Source organism: Lynx canadensis, chromosome B2, assembly GCF_007474595.2.
Source record: "Lynx canadensis isolate LIC74 chromosome B2, mLynCan4.pri.v2, whole genome shotgun sequence".
NCBI classification, from domain to species: Eukaryota; Metazoa; Chordata; class Mammalia; order Carnivora; family Felidae; genus Lynx; species Lynx canadensis.
Window position 1 is genome coordinate 54,772,810 of NC_044307.1, and position 18,089 is coordinate 54,790,898.

General features: G+C 40.9%; 1 protein-coding gene across 1 annotated transcript; it reads left to right on the forward strand.

The window, feature by feature from the left end:
* The first annotated feature begins 280 nt into the window (after nt 1-280).
* Nucleotides 281-16,033, forward strand: BAG2 (BAG cochaperone 2). The gene is made up of 3 exons (XM_030315762.2): nt 281-481; nt 12,226-12,335; nt 14,195-16,033. The coding sequence occupies exons 1-3, from the start codon at nt 369-371 to the stop codon at nt 14,605-14,607; spliced, it is 636 nt and encodes a 211-aa protein (XP_030171622.1). The 5' UTR covers nt 281-368; the 3' UTR covers nt 14,608-16,033.
* Nucleotides 16,034-18,089: the final 2,056 nt, after the last annotated feature.

An 18,089-nucleotide genomic window follows, 5' to 3' on the forward strand; every position in this document is an offset into this window, starting at 1 on the left:
AAGAAGGGGCGATCGAGTTAGGTCCTCCCCTTCCTTCGTCAGCCCCTCCAGGTGCCTCGGAGGCCGCTCCTCCGGCCCCGGGCCCTGGCTGCCCACCCTCGAGGCCCCGTGGCCAGCGAGCTCCCTCTCGCAGCCGCAGTCGCTCCCCGCCGGGGACCGTACCCTGAGCCCGGCGGGCGGCGCGCCTGCCCTTGTTTGGCCACGCGGCGGCGGCGGTGTCGGCGCATCCTCCCGGGCCGCCCCCCGCGGGCGTCAGAGGGAGGCGGGCGCCCCGCGCGGTGACGGCGACGCCTGCGGCCGCGGGACTCTCCACTCGCCGCCGCCGGAGAGGCCGGTGACCTCTTGGCCGCCCCGCCTCGGAGGTTCAGATGGCTCAGGCGAAGATCAACGCGAAAGCCAACGAGGGGCGCTTCTGCCGCTCCTCCTCCATGGCCGACCGCTCCAGCCGCCTGCTGGAGAGCCTGGACCAGCTGGAGCTCAGGTGAGCGGCGGGGCGGTCTGCGGGCGGAGGCCGTGCGCTGCGGGCCGGTCCGGCACGGTCCCGGGGCAGGCTGCGGCCACAGAAGTTGCTTGCTTGAGATTTGTTCTTCATGGGGATGGTGCAGTTTTCTCTCGCCCTTGGTGGATTTTCCTCTCCGTCGGAGAGAGAACGCATGCGATTTAAGAACCTGTGAGCGCATTATTGGTGGCCACGTTCTCGTTAACAGACCTGAGCGTTTGGGAACGGAGAAAAAACCAGAGAAGGTAAAAGTTAGAGTGGCGTTATTTGAGATTACAGACTGTGACACTCCGTGTCTACAGAACTTCTAGAACCTTCTGAGTGCCAGTGTGCGGTCTTCCCAAGTGTTTTTTAACTTGCTCTTTTCCTATTATTCATTTTTAAGAGCGGCAGCAGTTTACTGGTGAGTGATCAGTTTCTTTGCTCCAAAACCCAGCAGAGCAAAAAACCTAAAAATCCAGGGACCCGTCTGATAGCAAGGAGTAGGGAGGAGTAGGACAAATGAGGGGCTGCGGGGAGAACAATGGCTGGGTACTTGGTGTAATAAGACCCTGCAGCTTTCGTTTTCCTCCTAACCCTGCATGCAGCCTTTCCGTTAGTTTCACAGTATTTTGTGTACCTCCTTCCGTAGATGACATTGACTGTACTGACTGACACCTTCTTGAAAGTGCTAATCATTGGCCCAAAAGCATAAGATAGTCACCCGTTTTTTTTCCTTCTCAACTGAATAAGATTTTATTAAGTAATACAGAGTTACGCTTATGTGCAATCTCTAAGTAATTTATAATAATTTTGGAAATACTTGTTTCCCTTAGTGTATTAAAACTTTTATGTACTTCTTGTAAACGTTTATGTCACCAAAGTTACTGTGACAATTGTGTGCAGATGTAGTTAAATGAAAATCTTATTAAGGCTCTGCAGCCCCTGAAACTACACCGAATTTTTTTTCTATAGTTCTCACCAGGTTCTGGAGGAGCAAAGAAGTATGTAAGCCAAAAATTTTAGGAAGCAGTGCATGTATGTCTTTATCTCCCTGGATTTATATACCAAAATAAGAAGGGGTGTCTATTTGCCAACAAAGTGCATTCATTACCACAGTATATCTCAGCAGTTGAGGCAATTATTATTATTATCCTGAGAAAAGAGTCAAAAGATGAGAAATTCTCCTTCCAGGATGATTTCATGGATGGCAACACATAGGGAAATCAGAGCCAAAACCACATTCTAGAGTTCGGCTCAGAATGAGACAAATGGAACAAAAGAAAACTAAGGCTTCCCCGTGGTTGAGCTTGACGCATTCAGCCCCCGGAGAAAGTGGAACAAGACTGATCAGTAGCTTCAAGCTACTTAATGCGTCTCTGAAGAATAATACTTCTTTTTATGTGGCAGCGCTACAAGTAACTCCCCACATCCTCCTGAAACCATTATTACACTGTATGTTAACTAACTTGGATTTAAATAAAATTGTAAACATAAAAATAAATGAAAAAAAGATGAGGAAATGAAGACACTCAAAACAAAACAAAACAAGTAACTCCCGCATCTCCCCAGGTATTTAGAACTTTGAGGGCAAGTTCTTAACTATTTCACAGCTCTCTCCCTCCTGGTCAGAAACAATTTTTCCTGAAAGGAATGAGGAGGATTTTGCCCTTCCCTTCTTCAAGCTGAGTCATTCTCCTCAAACTTGACTTAACACCTCGTGTGTGGTAGGTGGAAAAGCAAGCAAGTACTTATCTTTAAAGGAAAGCCTCTGTTCTGAGTATTAGTACATTCTTAATGTTTGATTAATGTGAATTGATTACTGTATACAAGTGATTACATTATAACTTGTTTAACCCTTGAGCTGAGGAAGAAAGACTGATTAAAATGTGCTAATTACTCATTTTAAGGACTTGTCTAGTAATTTTAGCCTTTTGTAAGCTTTGTTTCTTCCTTAAAATAAAAAGTAATACTGATCTAAGGAAGTATTTTAGAAGGTAGTGAAAATAAAAATGCAAATGCTGATGCTTTAAAGTTCCTTTGAGGGGCGCCTGGGTGGCGCAGTCGGTTAAGCGTCCGACTTCAGCCAGGTCACGATCTCGCGGTCTGTGAGTTCGAGACCCGCGTCGGGCTCTGGGCTGATGGCTCAGAGCCTGGAGCCTGTTTCTGATTCTGTGTCTCCCTCTCTCTCTGCCCCTCGCCCGTTCATGCTCTGTCTCTCTCTGTCCCAAAAATAAATAAACATTGAAAAAAAATTTAAAAAAATAAATAAATAAATAAAATAAAGTTCCTTTGAAACCACATGAGCAGTGTCACAGAGCACCGCACTATTAAAAACTAGCCTCATGCCTAGATCTATTTGTAAAAGAAAACATATTCAAGGTAATTTTGCTCTAATAGTTTAATTTATATTAAGGATGACTCATAAGGCAGTGTTTTAGGTAGAATAAATCACTGTAGTTTGTACTTAGAAGCTTGCATTTACTGTTCCCCAGCCATACTAATTGTGTCATTTGTGGTAAAATGTCTTCCATATGAAACTGAAAACAATTTGCTGAATGCTTTATGAGCTAGAGTATGAACTGGTGGCGTATGTGAGTTTTTAAATGCTTTAAAATGTTTGGCAGCATTCTACAAATTAAAGGAATTCCATTTGTTTCTAATACTTTACCATGACACTGGCCTTTCTTTCTTGACTCCATCTCATCTCCTTTTTTGCTTCCTCCTGAAAAGGTGATTCCTTTCTCTCCCAGTTTTTTGACCAATTCTAAATGGCATCTGACTTTTACATTCATCAGTGGCTCAAGACACCTTGCTTATTATTGTTACTTTTTTTTAAGTCACTGTAATTTATGAATAATACATGCTAACAATGATTCGTTAAATGAGCACTGACTCTGCATACCAGGGCCCATTCCTTTGTGGAAGTTACTATTACCTCCATTCTCCACATGGGAAATTGAGGCTTAGGAAGATACATGACTTGTCCAGGGTCCCCCAGCCAGAACCCAGGAAGACTGGCAATAGAGCTTAATAATTCATGCCTGAATTCTCTTAAAGTTAGATGTGTCTTACTGTTACCTGAAGCTGGGTTTGCCTCTTGGTGGGTGTCAAGCCAAAAGATACAACCAAGCCAAAGAATAGGAAAAGGAAGGGTTTTACTTGCCTCAAGTGAAGGAGAACATGGGGGATCTTTCCCAAGCAGTGTGTCCCAGAACAACAAGATTGGGGGAGTTTTAAGCTAAGGGTGCATACATATTCAGGAAGAGGCTTGCACAGTGGGGAATACAGCATGGCAATGGGGTGACTGATTCCAAGTCAAAGTCACAGGGGCTGCAAAGGGTCAGCAGCATCCGTTCCCTGGCGTCAGTTGGTCTGGGATCTGAGTACTCAAAGGGGTTTAAATCCTGTAGACATAACTCAGGAGTGTGCATCAGGTCAGTCTTTGCTTTCTGACTATGATTAGACTATCTCCTGGCCTGATGGTGGCTGTTCTCACATTCTTTCACAAGATGGTTTGGGGCCTAAAATGACTTCTCTTACATCAAGAAAGCTATGTCTTTCTTTCTTTGCCCAGGGACCCCTAACTCTTGCTGCTTACAGTATTTCAAAATGGAGGAATAGTATATGGATGAATATATGACTTTACTGAAAGAAGTGAAAAATCCCTTTTTTTTTTAAAGATTTTATTTTTAAGTAATCTCTACACCCATCATGGGGCTTGAATTTACAACCCCAAGATCAGGATTCACACACTCCACCAATTGAGCCAGACAGGTGCCCCCAAAATTACATTTAAATTGGTGTTGAATACAGTAAATACTGAACACCTACTGATGCCAAGTATTGAGTGGCTCCTAGAAGGCTCTCGATGGTAATGAAGATGTTTGAGATATGGTTTGTGGAGAGTGGCAGAGGGGAAAATGATAGGACTGCAAGATTGTTCACAAATTTCCCAAAACTGGTCACGTTGTAGGTCCTTCCCCTGCCCAGTGACTTACCCGACAGCCAGAGAATGAAGGGTTGGGGCCGGGAGTGATATGGATCATTTGGCTGAAAGTTTCCTGTTGCTTGAAGTTTCTTAGGGTGTGCCAGTGTCCCACGAGTCACAAAACAAGTGGTCTCAGAGTTAATATTGAACAACAGCCTATAATTTAAAAGAGCGCTTCTCATATACATTGTCATTTGAACCTTACAAAACCCTTTGAGGCAGAGGAGGGCACAAGAATGTTATCTCTTTTAGAAATGAGGGAACCCAAGTCCAGAGGGATTGAGTGGCTTGCCTAAGGCCGCAGTACTAATGAGAGGCTCCTAAGCACCAGTTCCATCTTCACACTGCAGGGTTGCAGTGGTGAGTGTATTTTCATATTTTGGTGATGATTAGGAAAACTTACTCAAAATCTTACACTGCCTAGAATATAAGTAATCCTTGTAGCATTCTTTATATACAAGGGTATTTTTTTAATTTTTATTTTTTATTTTAATTCCAATATAGTTAACATACAGTGTTATATTAGTTTTAGGTGTGCAATATAGTGATGCAGCCATTCTTATTTTTTTTTTAAGTATATTTTTTTAAGTTTATTTGAGAGAGAGAGCAAATGGGGGAGGGGCAAAGAGAGAGGGAGACCGAATCCCAAGCAGGCCCCACACTGTCAGCACCGAGTCCGAGGAGGGGCTCAAACTCACGAACCGTGAGATCAAGACCTGAGCTGAAGAGTCAGCCGCTTAACCGACTGAGCCACCCAGGTGCCCTGATTCAGCAGTTCTATACATTACTCAGAGCTCATCAAGGTAAGTGTACTCTTGGGGCACCTGGCTGGCTCAGTAGAGCATGTGACTCTTGATTGAGCCCCACATTGGGTGTAGAGATTACTTAAAAATAAAATCTTTAAGTAGCACCTGGGTGGCTCAGTTGGTGAAGCATCTGACTTTGACTCAGGGTTTGTGGGTTTCGAGCTCCGCGTCAGGCTCAGAGCCTGGAACCTGCTTCAGATTCTGTGTCTCCCTCTCTCTCTGCCCCTCCCCCACTCACGCTCTGTCTCTCTCTCAAAAATAAACATTAAAAAAAACTTAAGAAGAAAAAAAAAGATAAGTTTTCTCTTAATCCCCTTCACCTATTTTACCCATCCCACCCATTCCCTCCCTCTGGTAACTGCCAATTTGTTCTCTATAATTAAGGGTCTTGTTTTATTGTTTGTCTCTCTTTTTTTTTCCCCTTTGTTCATTTGTTTTGTTTCTTAAATTTCACATATGAATAGAATCATATGTTATTTGTCTTCCTCTGACTGACTTCGCTTAGCCTTATACACTAGCTCCACCCGTGTTGTTGCAAATGGCAAGATTTCATTCTTTTTTATGGCTGAATAATATTCCATTATGTATGTGCATATGTGTGCGTATGTATATACACATCTTCTTTATTCATTTATCTATTGATGCACACTAGGGCTATTTCCACAAATAGGCTATTATAAATAATGCTGCAATGAACGTAACAGTGCATATAACCTTTCAAGTCAGCATTTTTGTACTCTTTTGGTAAATACCCAGTAGTGTGATTACTGGGTCATAGGGTAATTCCATTTTTGGTTTTTTGAGGAACCTCCATACTGTTTTCCAGTGCGTGCACCAGTTTGCATTCCTGCCAACGGTGCACAAGGGTTCCTTTTTCTCCACATCCTTACCAACACTTGTTTCTTGGATATGAGTATTTAATAAGAGATGGACTGTGATTTTAAGAACCTATTTTAGAAATTATTTATTTCAACTAAATTCATGATAGGAGCATTTGCCATTTCTCTTCCTTTGTATGAAAGCACAAGTTCTTGGTATTTATAAGCCTGAGTCCATAATGGTAAGTGTGTAATAAATAGCATGAAGCTAATGTTTACCAGCACCAATTCTAGACACATGACATGTAGTAACTCATAAACATAATTGTTGTAGTCAGTGCTGTCAGTCAACTGTGTTAAACTCTTTACCTGCTTTACTTCATTCAGTCACAACCACCATCTCATTATCCCTATTTCATAAATGAAGAAATTGAGGCAAAGAGAACTTAGGTTACACAGCCAGTAATCGGCAGTGCCGGTTTGAACAGTGTGACTGAAAAGCCATTGTGGCTTCACTGAATGCTGTGTTAGTGGACATATCCACAGTAGCCTCAGTCTGGTGAAGTCGCTGTCAGGCCTCACAAGTGTATAATTTTGCTACCTAGGCTGCAGAGATGTGTGAGGTTCAGGAGACCCGAACAATAGTGGAGGATGTGGGCACTTCAAGTTTCGCCCTCCTAAGAATTTCTGACTAAAATTTCTTTGTGTTAAGCCTGCTTAGTTGCGATTTTATAGCGAGTTTTCCAGGAGTACAACCCAGGCCAGCCATGGTATGAGGATTTCTTTCCCAATTTTGGACATGTAGCTCTTCTAGGATCTGTTAATAAAAACAGAACCACCCTTCTCCGCCAAGAGAAGTGTTGTCAAATGATGTTTAAAAACTTGAAGGGTAAAGTGAGGTGGTCCAACACTTGTCTAACCAGAGTCCCGGAGGAAAATAATAGCATGGAGGACAGGGAATATTCGAAGATACTATGACTAACAATTTTCTAGAACTAAATGGAAGGGTTGTAGATAGAAAGATTTATATGTGAGATGAATTTAAGGATCTCAGTAGCTGACAAACAGTGCAAATATTACTTACATAAATTTAAATAGAGGTCTAGGTTCAGCTAGAGGGAACTGCACATGAAAGGTCGATGGTGCCAAAAAAAAAAAAAACAAACAAAAAAACCTTGAAATGTTTACATTCTAAAGAATGCATTTTACCTTTGCTATGAAATGAAAAAAGTATACATAAAAATGTATATGAGAGGTTCCATTAAAAGTGAAGTCTGTTTATCACAGGGAAAATGCCCTGGCAATTTCTAGCCTTGGGGAGAAAAACAAAAACAAAACAACAACAACAACAAAAAACCCCACAACCCTTAAAAGTTCCATCTAGTGTCTTCTGTATTTGGGGCGTCTGTTTGGCTCAGTCAGTTAAAGGTCTGACTTTGAGTCAGGTCATGATCTCATGGCCCATGGGTTTGAGCCCCATGTCAGGCTGTGTGCTAACAGCACGGAGCCTATGTCTTCCTCTCTCTCTGCCCCTCACCAGCTCATGCTCGCTCGCTGTCTTTCTTCAAAAATAAATAAACATTAACAATAATTTCTTCTGCATTTGGTCTCATTTAATGACAAAATATCTTCCTTATATTTATGGGGTTTTTTTCTAGAGCATCTCCTCTTAAACCAATTTCTTGTTAACAATTCCATGAACTTACTGTCATAACTTGATGTAAATGAAGCTTTCCTTTTTAGAGTAACATTTAATTCTCTATCATTGTGCATTTGAGTACAAACTCAAAGAGTGTTGAAAAATTAATCTCTTCTTTCAGCATCTTCTCACTTACTAATCACATGATTCATCTGTGTCATTTAAACAGTATAGTCACGGTTTGTGTTTTTCGCATAAATATTTCATATTAGTGCCTACTCAATATCTCTTCTATGTACTGGGCCCTAGGTTATCTGCCTGAGAGTTTGCTAATGTAAAATATTGAAGTACGCAATGAATGGTGCTGGAAGTGGGCCTGCTGTTGGCATTATTGCTGTTTTATAGAATATTGGTTTTATTGTGCTTTCCAGCCACATTTGTCACATAAGATTCTTACCGGCTCTTTGTTTTTCTGGCTCTTATGAACACAAAGTTCAACATATATTTAGTATCTTGATGAACAAAGAGACCGTGTGACTTTATAGTCTATCAGTGCTATTTTGGGGTCTAACAGGTGGATGGCTGTTGGGGAAAAGGCAAATGTGTGGTTAGGGTGAGTAGGGGAAGCCTTATATGGAGTGGACATGTGTTCAAACATTAGTGAAGTTGTTCCTTCTGTGCCCACTTAAGGCAGCAATCAAGATTAGATCTTCATGATCTCATGATTCTCAGGCCATCTGAATACCGAGGATCTAAGTTTGTCACTGTTCATTTTGCAGAAATGGCAACTTACTTAGTTACAGGATAACGTATAGCAAGAAATTGCCCTGAAAACAAAGCACCCTAAACATACAAGATTTTCTTTTTTTCTGTTCTCATAATTCCACAGTCTTGTTCTTTGGTGACTGGGTGTGTTCATGTGTATGTGTAATAAGAGCGCATGTGTATTTATTTATACTCAAGGGAATTAGGAAAAGTAGTGCTTCTATAGCTCGATCTGGTCTTTATACCAAAAACCTAAACAGGCATTTCCTTTAAATTCAGGAAAAGACACAGGTGCCCTGTCTAATCACCACTGCTTAATAAAGTAACAGAGGACTTTAGTCAATACTAAAAATAAATTAAAATAGGAGCTGATAGGATTGAAAAGGAAGAGATTAAAACTGTCATTTTGTGCAGATGATATGCTCACCAATCTAGACGAATCACTGAATCAAACGATAAATTATTAAAATTAATAAATAAATCAGTTACCAAGTACAAGATGAACCTTCTAAAAGCAGCATTTCTCCAACCAGCAATAACCAGCAAGAAATTATAATTTAAAATATTCACAATAACAACAGTATCCTCAAAGAATCAAAGCGCTCAGAAGAGTCCACAAAGACTACCATTAAGAATACTTCAGGGGCGCCTGGGTGGCTCAGTTGGTTAAGCGGCCGACTTCGGCTCAGGTCATGATCTCACAGCCTGTGAGTTCGAGCCCCACGTCGGGCTCTGTGCTGACAGCTCAGAGCCTGGAGCCTGTTTCAGATTCTGTGTCTCCCTCTCTCTGACCCTACCCCGTTCGTGCTCTGTCTCTCTCTGTCTCAAAACTAAGTAAACATTTAAAAAAGAAAAGAAAAAAAAAAAAAAGAATACTTCAAAACTCAGGGTACCTGGATGGCTCAGTTGGTTAAGTGTCCGACTCTTGGTTTCGGCTCGGGTCATGGTGTCATGGTTTGTGAGTTAAAGCCCCAAATCAGGGTTTGCACTGACAGTGTGGAACCTGCTTGGGATTCTCTCTCTCCCTGTCTCTCTGCCCCTCCCCTGCTCATGTTCTCTGTCTCTCTTTCTCAAAATAAATAAGCTTTAAAAATATATTAAAAAATTTTTAAAAGAATACTTCAAAACTCTAAGAATATAAAAGAGGGGTGCCTGGCTGGCTCAGTCAATTGAGCATGTGACTCTTGATCTCAGGGTCGTGAGTTCAAGCCTCCCATTGGGTGCGGGGATTACTTAAAATAATAAAATCCTTTTTTTTTTTAGTTTATTTTTTTGAGAGACAGAGAGAGAGAACATGTTGAGCAGAGCAAGAATCCCAAGCAAGCTCTGCACCAGCAGCACAGAACCTGATGCCAGGCTCAGACTCACTAATTGTGAGATCATAACCTGAGCCAAAAATCAAGAGTCAGACAGGACACTTAACTGACTGAGCCACCCAGGTGCCCCCCAAAAATAAAATCTTAAAAATATAATAAAAAAATAAAAATAGAGAAGATAGAAGATGATCTGAATAGATGGAAAGACACATCACGCTTCTGGATAGAATGGCAGTATGCTAAAGATGCCAAATTTATCTCAGTTCTTTGAGAAACCTGATAAACTTACTCTAGAGTTAATATGGAGAATTAAAAGTCTAAATAGCTAAGTTACATTTAAGATTAGGGGACTAGTTCTGCCAAATATTAAGGCATATTACCAGGCTGTTGCTGTTTTTTAAAAAATGGGTGTTGGTGTAAGAACAAATATACTAGTAGGGGCACCTGGGTGGCTCAGTCAGTTAAGCATCCGACTTCGGCTCAGGTCATGATCTCACAGTTTGTGAGTTCGAGCCCTGCATCGGGCTCTGTGCTGACAGCTTAGAGCCTGGAGCCTGCTTCGGATTCTGTGTCTCCCTCTCTCTCTGCCCCTCCCCCGCTCATGCTCTGTCTCTCTCCTTCAAAAATAAATAAAAACATTAAAAAAGAACAAATATACTAGTGAATGAAATAGAGATTTCTAAGAGTAGACAATCTATAAATCATTGGAGGAAAGGTAGATTTTTGGTGGATAGAATGTTGGAGAAGCCGGTTCACTATTTGGAGAAAATAAAGCAAAATCCTTACCTAAACACATACAAGGTGGATTCTAGATGGACTAAAACATAAATATGAGAAAGATAAAGCAATAAAGTTAATAGAAATATAGGAAAATATCTCAGGACTTAGGATGGAAAGATCCTGAAGCAAAACTTCAAAAGCATAAACCATAAGGCAAAAGAAAAGATCAATTTGATCACTTCAAAGTAAGGATGTCTGTTCGGTGAAGTATATCCCAGACAAAATTCATGTATGATAGAATGGGAGAAGATAATAATAATGTCTTTAACTAATGTGGGATTAATTGCTTGAACATGCAAATCAACAAGAGGACAGTAACCCCTGTTTAAAAAAGATAAACAAGGGAGGGAGGGAGGGGGAAAAAGAAAATGAAATGAAGTGAAAATAGGTACAGGCTATGAAGAAGCTAACAAGAATACAAAGAGATGTCCAAAATTATTAGTAATGACAGACATGCAAGTTAGGTACGAACATATCACTGCACACTTACTAGACTGGCAACAAGTAGAAAGTTGGAAAATGCTGAGTATTGGTAGGGCTTTGGGTACACAGGGATTCCTCTGCTTTGCTGCTGGGAATATTGTCAAGGAGTTCAGGACAGGGCCCCCCAGAATGTGCCACTTTGGCATGTGGGTTATTTTGAGCTGAAGGCACTTGAGAACCTGCAGGCTCAAGAGAAACTTTTACCCCTCCCTTAACCACACAGAAGAATCTAAATTAGGGGTCTTTCCCAAAATAAGGGTTATAAACAGAGATAAATTTTATCTGAATGGCCCATCTTTTTGGTAAGGCAAACATCTAATTACCAAACATCTGCTCTTCTTTTCACCCTGTGAAGTATATTCCTTTTGTCCGAAGTACCAGACCCCTACTCCCTCTTTCTTCATTCAGAATGACGTATACACCTCATTTTGCCTGACCATCTTTGGAATTTCGTCCAATGTACACTGTTATATTTGATTTTCTCCTCTTAATCTGTCTCATGTCAATTTATTTCTTGGTCCAGCTCGAAGGACCTTTGAGGGGACAAGAATTCTTGCTTCCAAACAGTGGTCTAGCATAGCCGTTCCAGAAGAACAATTGTACCCTTGTCTCAGCAATCCTGCCCTGGGATACATCCTAAGGAGATTCTCATTCAGTCCATGAGGGGACATGTATTCGTGTAAGCATTTTTTGTGGTGATGGAAAGTGAGGGGATAAGGTGGGTGTCTCCACTGGGAGAGTGGATGTAAAACCAGCTGGATATGCATGACGTATATGATATGCAGCAATCAGAAGCTACTGACTAGATGTTCACATAGGAAGCTGGATGGTTCTTAATAAAATAATGCTGAGGGGAAACAGAGTGAGATATAAATTGAAAATAGGTGAAAACACAAAATACACGTTTTGTTAAGAACAAGTACAAAATAGATAAACACTAAACAGAATGGTCGCCATACAAGCAGGGAGGAAAATGGGAGTGGGGTAGGTGGATTTAAAACAATAGAAAAGTTAAAGAACTTTTCAAAAAGGAATAAAGAATTTTTGAAAGGTGCTTCTAGTGATCTTGAAACTTGAGTTGGAGCACATGATAGAGATGAGGAAAACTAAACTTCCATATGGTAACTTTTGTTTTCCCAATTTCTACAGGGTGGAGGCTTTGAGAGAAGCGGCAACTGCTGTGGAGCAAGAGAAAGAAATCCTCCTGGAGATGATCCACAGCATCCAGAATAGCCAGGACATGAGGCAGATCAGCGATGGTGAGAGCATTTCCATGGAAGGGAGCTCATCTTTTCCACTCCGTGAAGGGATTTGGGATACACATGGGTCCATGTTCGCTTGACTTGAGGAATGAGCACGCCTGGCTTTGGCATCTCCCGTGAGCAGCAGACAGCAGCTGCAGCTGTCAGTCTATTACAACAAGAGCCACGTACCCAGAGGTCACCCTTCTGGCCCACCCCCTACCTCAGGGACATGATTGGAAATGGTAGAAAAGGCCTCGAAGCTCCAGAAGAGGTAGCCCCGAGCAGTAAGGCTGTGGCTTTGACCTCAGGCTCACACTTCTAACTTCAGCTCCTCAGAAGTTATTGGACCATAGAAGTATAAAAGCAGAGAAGACACAAAGGGAGGGGTTGAGGTGTAACTTAAAGAGAGGAAGGAGAGAAAATGCAGGGGAAATAAATTATGGACCCGATAAAACCCCATTAATGTAAAAATGTGCTATTGTTTCCATACGAAAAGCATGACTGCCCATGGAGAAACAGGGTACTTGTAATTTCCTTTCACTAGCAGTGGGTCTTCCTAATTTGGTTGCCCTGGTGCTTCCCGGGACAAGCTAATAGACCAGCAGCTGGTACCATGAATGTGCCATCTAACTCCAGGCCCTGATATGTTAGACATGCACAGCGGGGTTAAGACCTAGCCAGTCTTTTCCCCATCCTGGCCAAAGATCCATGAATTAGGAAGGAAGTCACAGAACAGAACACACATAAGATTGCTGAGTTTTTCATATAAATAATGAAATGTTGACCCAGCGCCCCTCTCCCCACCATTGCCTCTCTGTGCTGGCCAAGACTTATACTACTGGCCTGCTTAAATTTGGCTGGAGAAGATGAAGCCAGTGTCTCATTCTGAGGCCAGCTTTTTCTCCACTACTGTGGCTAAGTTTTTGTCAGCCAAAATTGGGTCATTGTATTCTGATACACGTGCAGACTATGTCATCCGAAAGTATACCTCTTGGCATGAGAATTATTTCAAGCTGATTATTTCTGAGAAACTGCAGACACAGGAGAAGCTCTGAAAACAGAGTAGAAGTCATTCTTTTGTAAGGGAAGTTTAAATTTACAAAGGAAAGTTCCATTTGTAAGGAACTCTGTGTACCAGAAAGAAGGATGACTAGAAGTCACAAGAAACTCTTATCTATGCAGAAAGCACCTACTACATCTGCAAAACAGCCTTAGCCTGGTTTATCCTGCTTTTCCTAGTAACCTCCCTAAGGAGGGGAAGACCTCCCTCAACATCTTAGTCCTTAGCTGAAGATGGTTTTTAAGGTGGTGGCTCAGGCCATCTCAGGGAGTTAGACCATCTCCGTTTCCCTGGCAATCTCTTATGTATATTTGAAGTATACATATTAATAAATTTCTGGGGTTTTTTTCTTGTGAATCTGTCTTTTATTACAACGTTTCTCAGCCAAGAGCTCAGAAAGGTACAGGGAAAATTCTTTTTCTTCCCCTATGTGCACATCCGTATGGAGAGATCCACCGTATCTGATCTCTTGTCTACCCAGCACAAAGTCCTGGTTATGTTCACTATTCACTCTGTGTTAAGACTTGATCTCCATCCCAGTTACAAATGTATGCCCGCCCAAACTTTTTCAAACATGACCACTTGAGAAGTCATCTGGTATCCCATGTATAAAGACTTTCAGGGAAAGGTATTCTGCAACCTCTCTTTGTAATACACATAATCTTATGTGCTATAGTTTTAACTTTTACTCTAAAAATTTCATAGCAGAGGCACTACAGAAAATAGTTTTAGCCACAAAAGAATGCCTTTGTGTTCTCAACATCGATAAATTTATATCTCATATTGATTGATACTTTAAACTTTCTACGTTTAGGAGAAAGAGAAGAATTAAATCTGACGGCAAACCGTTTGATGGGAAGAACGCTCACCGTTGAAGTTTCAGTAGAAACTATTAGAAATCCCCAGCAGCAAGAATCCTTAAAGCATGCCACCAGGATTATTGATGAGGTGGTCAGTAAGTTTCTGGATGATTTGGGAAACGCCAAGAGTCACTTGATGTCACTGTACAGTGCTTGTTCATCTGAGGTGCCATCTGGGCCTGTTGACCAGAAGTTTCAGTCCATAGTGATTGGCTGTGCTCTTGAAGATCAGAAGAAAATTAAGAGAAGATTAGAGACTCTGCTTAGAAATATTGAAAACTCTGACAAGGCCATCAAGCTGTTAGAGCATTCTAAAGGAGCTGGTTCCAAAACTCTGCAACAAAATGCTGAAGGCAAATTTAATTAGTTTTGAAACAGAAGAGCACTTACAAATAATGACGTAAAAATGGTTAAATACTAGTTCTTTATGTTAGGCATAACATTTGATACTGATTACTTCAGATGAGGAAAATATCCCAGTGTCATCAGTTTTGTGATTAACATAATTAAAACTAGAAGTATTTTAATTATCTTTCTAGAAATTTTTAGATTGAATTCTTGTCTTGTATTAGGATCTAGCACCTAATATATATTTTTTTTACTATTCTGTGGTTGAATACTTAGTATATAGGAGAGAGTTAGTGCTCAGCCTGGGGCAAAAGCATTATTTTCCTTCCTGGGCTTTATCTGGCGTGGAGATACTTGGGCACATGGGGCATTTGGTTGACTAGAAATTCTTTACTTAATCAGCACACACACTTACTACACATCTACTGTTAACTAAGAAGTGTGCTTAAAAGGGATCCCAAAATAAGAAGCTTTCCCTCCATCTTTTTCATAAAGCACCTTTTTTGGACATCTGAATCAATTTTGACTTAAGATTTATGCATCTGATAATATGAATATATTTCTTCCTGTGTGTGAAAACATGGCATAAAGTGTGAGAGAATTCACCTGATTTTACCACTGTGAACAACTGTATGTCCACTTCATCTTTTTCCAAATGCATCATTTCTCTCAATTTGTACTCATTATTGAAATGCGGTATTGTAACTTGCCTTTTTTTAAAAAAAAATGCTGCTATAAAGTCTGCTAATTGTCAACTTTAAAACCTCTATTCCGTATAGTTGTATAATTTACTTAGCCATTCCCCTAACTAGGCATTTAGGTTGTTTCCAGGTTGTTTCTTATTCCTGCAACATATTTATATACAGAGAGCTTTTTCCTTTTTTCTTTGTTTTTGATTTTCTTTGTATAAGTTCCCAGCAGTGGGATTTACCAGGTCAAAGGGTATATACATTTTCATGACCTGACATATTTCCAAATTTTTTGGTATAAGAGTTACATCAATTTATACTGTCTTCAGTAATTAAAATGTAGCTGTTTCACTAAAAGCTTCCGAGAATCGAGCATTGTTTTTTCTAACATTAGACATTAGACTAAATACCTGAATTTAGTTTGCATTTTGTTTACTAACAAGGTTGACCTGTATATTGATTATTCTTTTATGTGTGATAAATGAAACAACCGTAGAACACTTTCATTTGTTAGAAGTAACTAGTGCTGTGGATACACAAAAACCTCGACTTCCCCTCAAATACTACTTCAAAATGAATACATCGAACTCAATTTTCATGAGAATGTAGGTATTCTTTCACGCTGGGGGAGAAAGAGAGTCAGGATCCAGATTAGCTTTATATATTTATAGCTTGCAATGCAAACAATATTGAGCTTCATTTTCTGGGCAAAAATGTCAAATTAGCCTCTCTTCATAAAAAGCAATTACAATCTGAGAACATTATGGTTTTGATTGCCATTGCTAAGTCGGCCTCATTTAAATCTTTCCATTTCATGGGGAACATTAATTCTCATTGATAACTGTGGTCAAAGCCGCTTGATTTTGTCAGTTGACTCTCATTTGCTATCATCAGGTTCACTGTCAGATAAAGATGTTCTTTTTGTGCCATCTTTACCAGCTTTTTGAAAATTAAGAAACAAGAATCAAGTTTTCTTCCAGTTCTCAAGGACTGTCAGCATCTTTGAATCCCTTCCACCCTGGGAGATACTCCCACTTCCCGTTCACTCGTTCACTCCATGTTAGCCTAGGACATTTTCTACCACATGTTTGGGCCCCGCCTCCTCGACCTTTGTGCTCTTCATGTTTCTTCCCCATTTTTTTGTAGTGGAGATTCATTGGAGGCCAGTCCTTATCACGGACTTGAAGAGCTGTGGTCTACCGTCTCCAGGCTGCCTCAGTCCCTGGCCTGCAGCGCCTGTAGCCCTCTGTATCTCCAGCCTGAGCCACATTCCAGGGGCAAGGACCTCAGTGTGTTGATTCTTAACATTTTTATTTATTATAAGAATGAGTAGAAGTGCAATTCATTTTTAAATGATGAAACTACCACGAGTCACATTAACCTTCATCTGTCATCTTTTTTTTAAAAAATGTTTTAATGTTTATTTACTTTTGAGAAAGAGAGAGGGGAGAGTATGAGCAGGGGAGGGGCAGAGAGAGAGGGAGACGCAGAATCTGAAGCAGCCTCCAGGCTCCAAGCTGTCAGCACAGACCCCAACACCGGGCTCAAATTCACAAGCCGCGAGATCATGACCTGAGCTGAAGTCGGGCACTCAACCAACTGAGACACCCAGGCGCCCCTGTCGTCTTTTATATAGATAATAGTCTGGGACTACAATGGAATTCAGAGTATATTATTTGTCTTTTATTCATACATTCCCTAAAGCCCCATTCCTTTTTTTTTTTTTTAATGTTTATTCATTTTTTGAGAGAGAGACAGACAGAGCCTGAGAGGGGGAGGGACAGAGAGAGAGGGAGACACAGAATCCAAAGTAGGCTCCAGGCTCTGAGCTGTCGGCACAGACCCTGAAGTGGCGTTCAGACTCATGAACTGCAAGATCATTTCTTACCATTTACTGAATGTAGCATACAGTTTTTGGACAGCCCTGCTTCCATCCTTCATGAGACTGCTTCCCAGTAGAGTGTCCCTATTCCTACACTGGCTCTAAGAGTGCAGCTTGCAGGACCAGCCAAGGAGTTGACGGGAGAGCATTCAATGTGCATCAACTGAGGACAGAGTGATATTGCCACCCCGTGAAAAGGCTGACAAATGTAGAATTGTCCCTCCTGGTATTTAAATGTAGGAATCATTGACATTAAAAAATAATAAAAATCCTGAAAGCTTTCAGAGGGATAGGAAGGAGAGAGCTAACAGTAATGAATGTGAACTGGGTTTTCCAGCTGTGCTGCCCTCCCAGTACCAGTACTGCATCCACTAGGGGGCACCATTCATGCTATTCTATGGGAATGGTATCCTATGACTGGAACATTAGCAAGTGAGGTATGATGCAGAGGGACACAATAGTGAGTACAGACATGGTCCTCTGCATTGATGCAGCTCACTCTAGCACTCCAACTCAAAATGCTTGGAATTCACTCTAAGGAGATGACCAATTAATTACAGAACTTGCTTAAACATGTTACAATTGGAAAGCATGAAAGAATTTAACAACCCCTGAAAGGAACAGAGTAAGGATCTGGCAAACAATTACATGCAATGATTTTTAAGTAGGAAATATCCATACATGTGTCCCTTTCAAGTGACTGAGAGAAATGCTGATACATGTGATAATGCTATTTTTGAAGGCTGGATTTTGAAATTCCTCAAAGACAAAAATGAAAGTAATAGCTGAGAATTTTAGAAAAGGCAAGGACAGTAGTGAAATTGAGCTTGTGTGTGTCTACTCACAACAAGCAAGCAAAATGAAATGGACCTCTGTTTAGGGACATGACTACATTCTTAAGCTTTCAATCATGATCAAAGAGTAAACAAC

Excerpts from the sequence above, each read along its gene's own strand:
- BAG2 (XM_030315762.2), top strand. The coding sequence starts at position 369 with ATGGCTCAGGCGAAGATCAACGCGAAAGCCAACGAGGGGCGCTTCTGC. Across the intron at positions 482-12,225 it reads CTGGACCAGCTGGAGCTCAG|GGTGGAGGCTTTGAGAGAAG; the intron begins GTGAGCGGCGGG and ends CAATTTCTACAG. Across the intron at positions 12,336-14,194 it reads CATGAGGCAGATCAGCGATG|GAGAAAGAGAAGAATTAAAT; the intron begins GTGAGAGCATTT and ends TTCTACGTTTAG.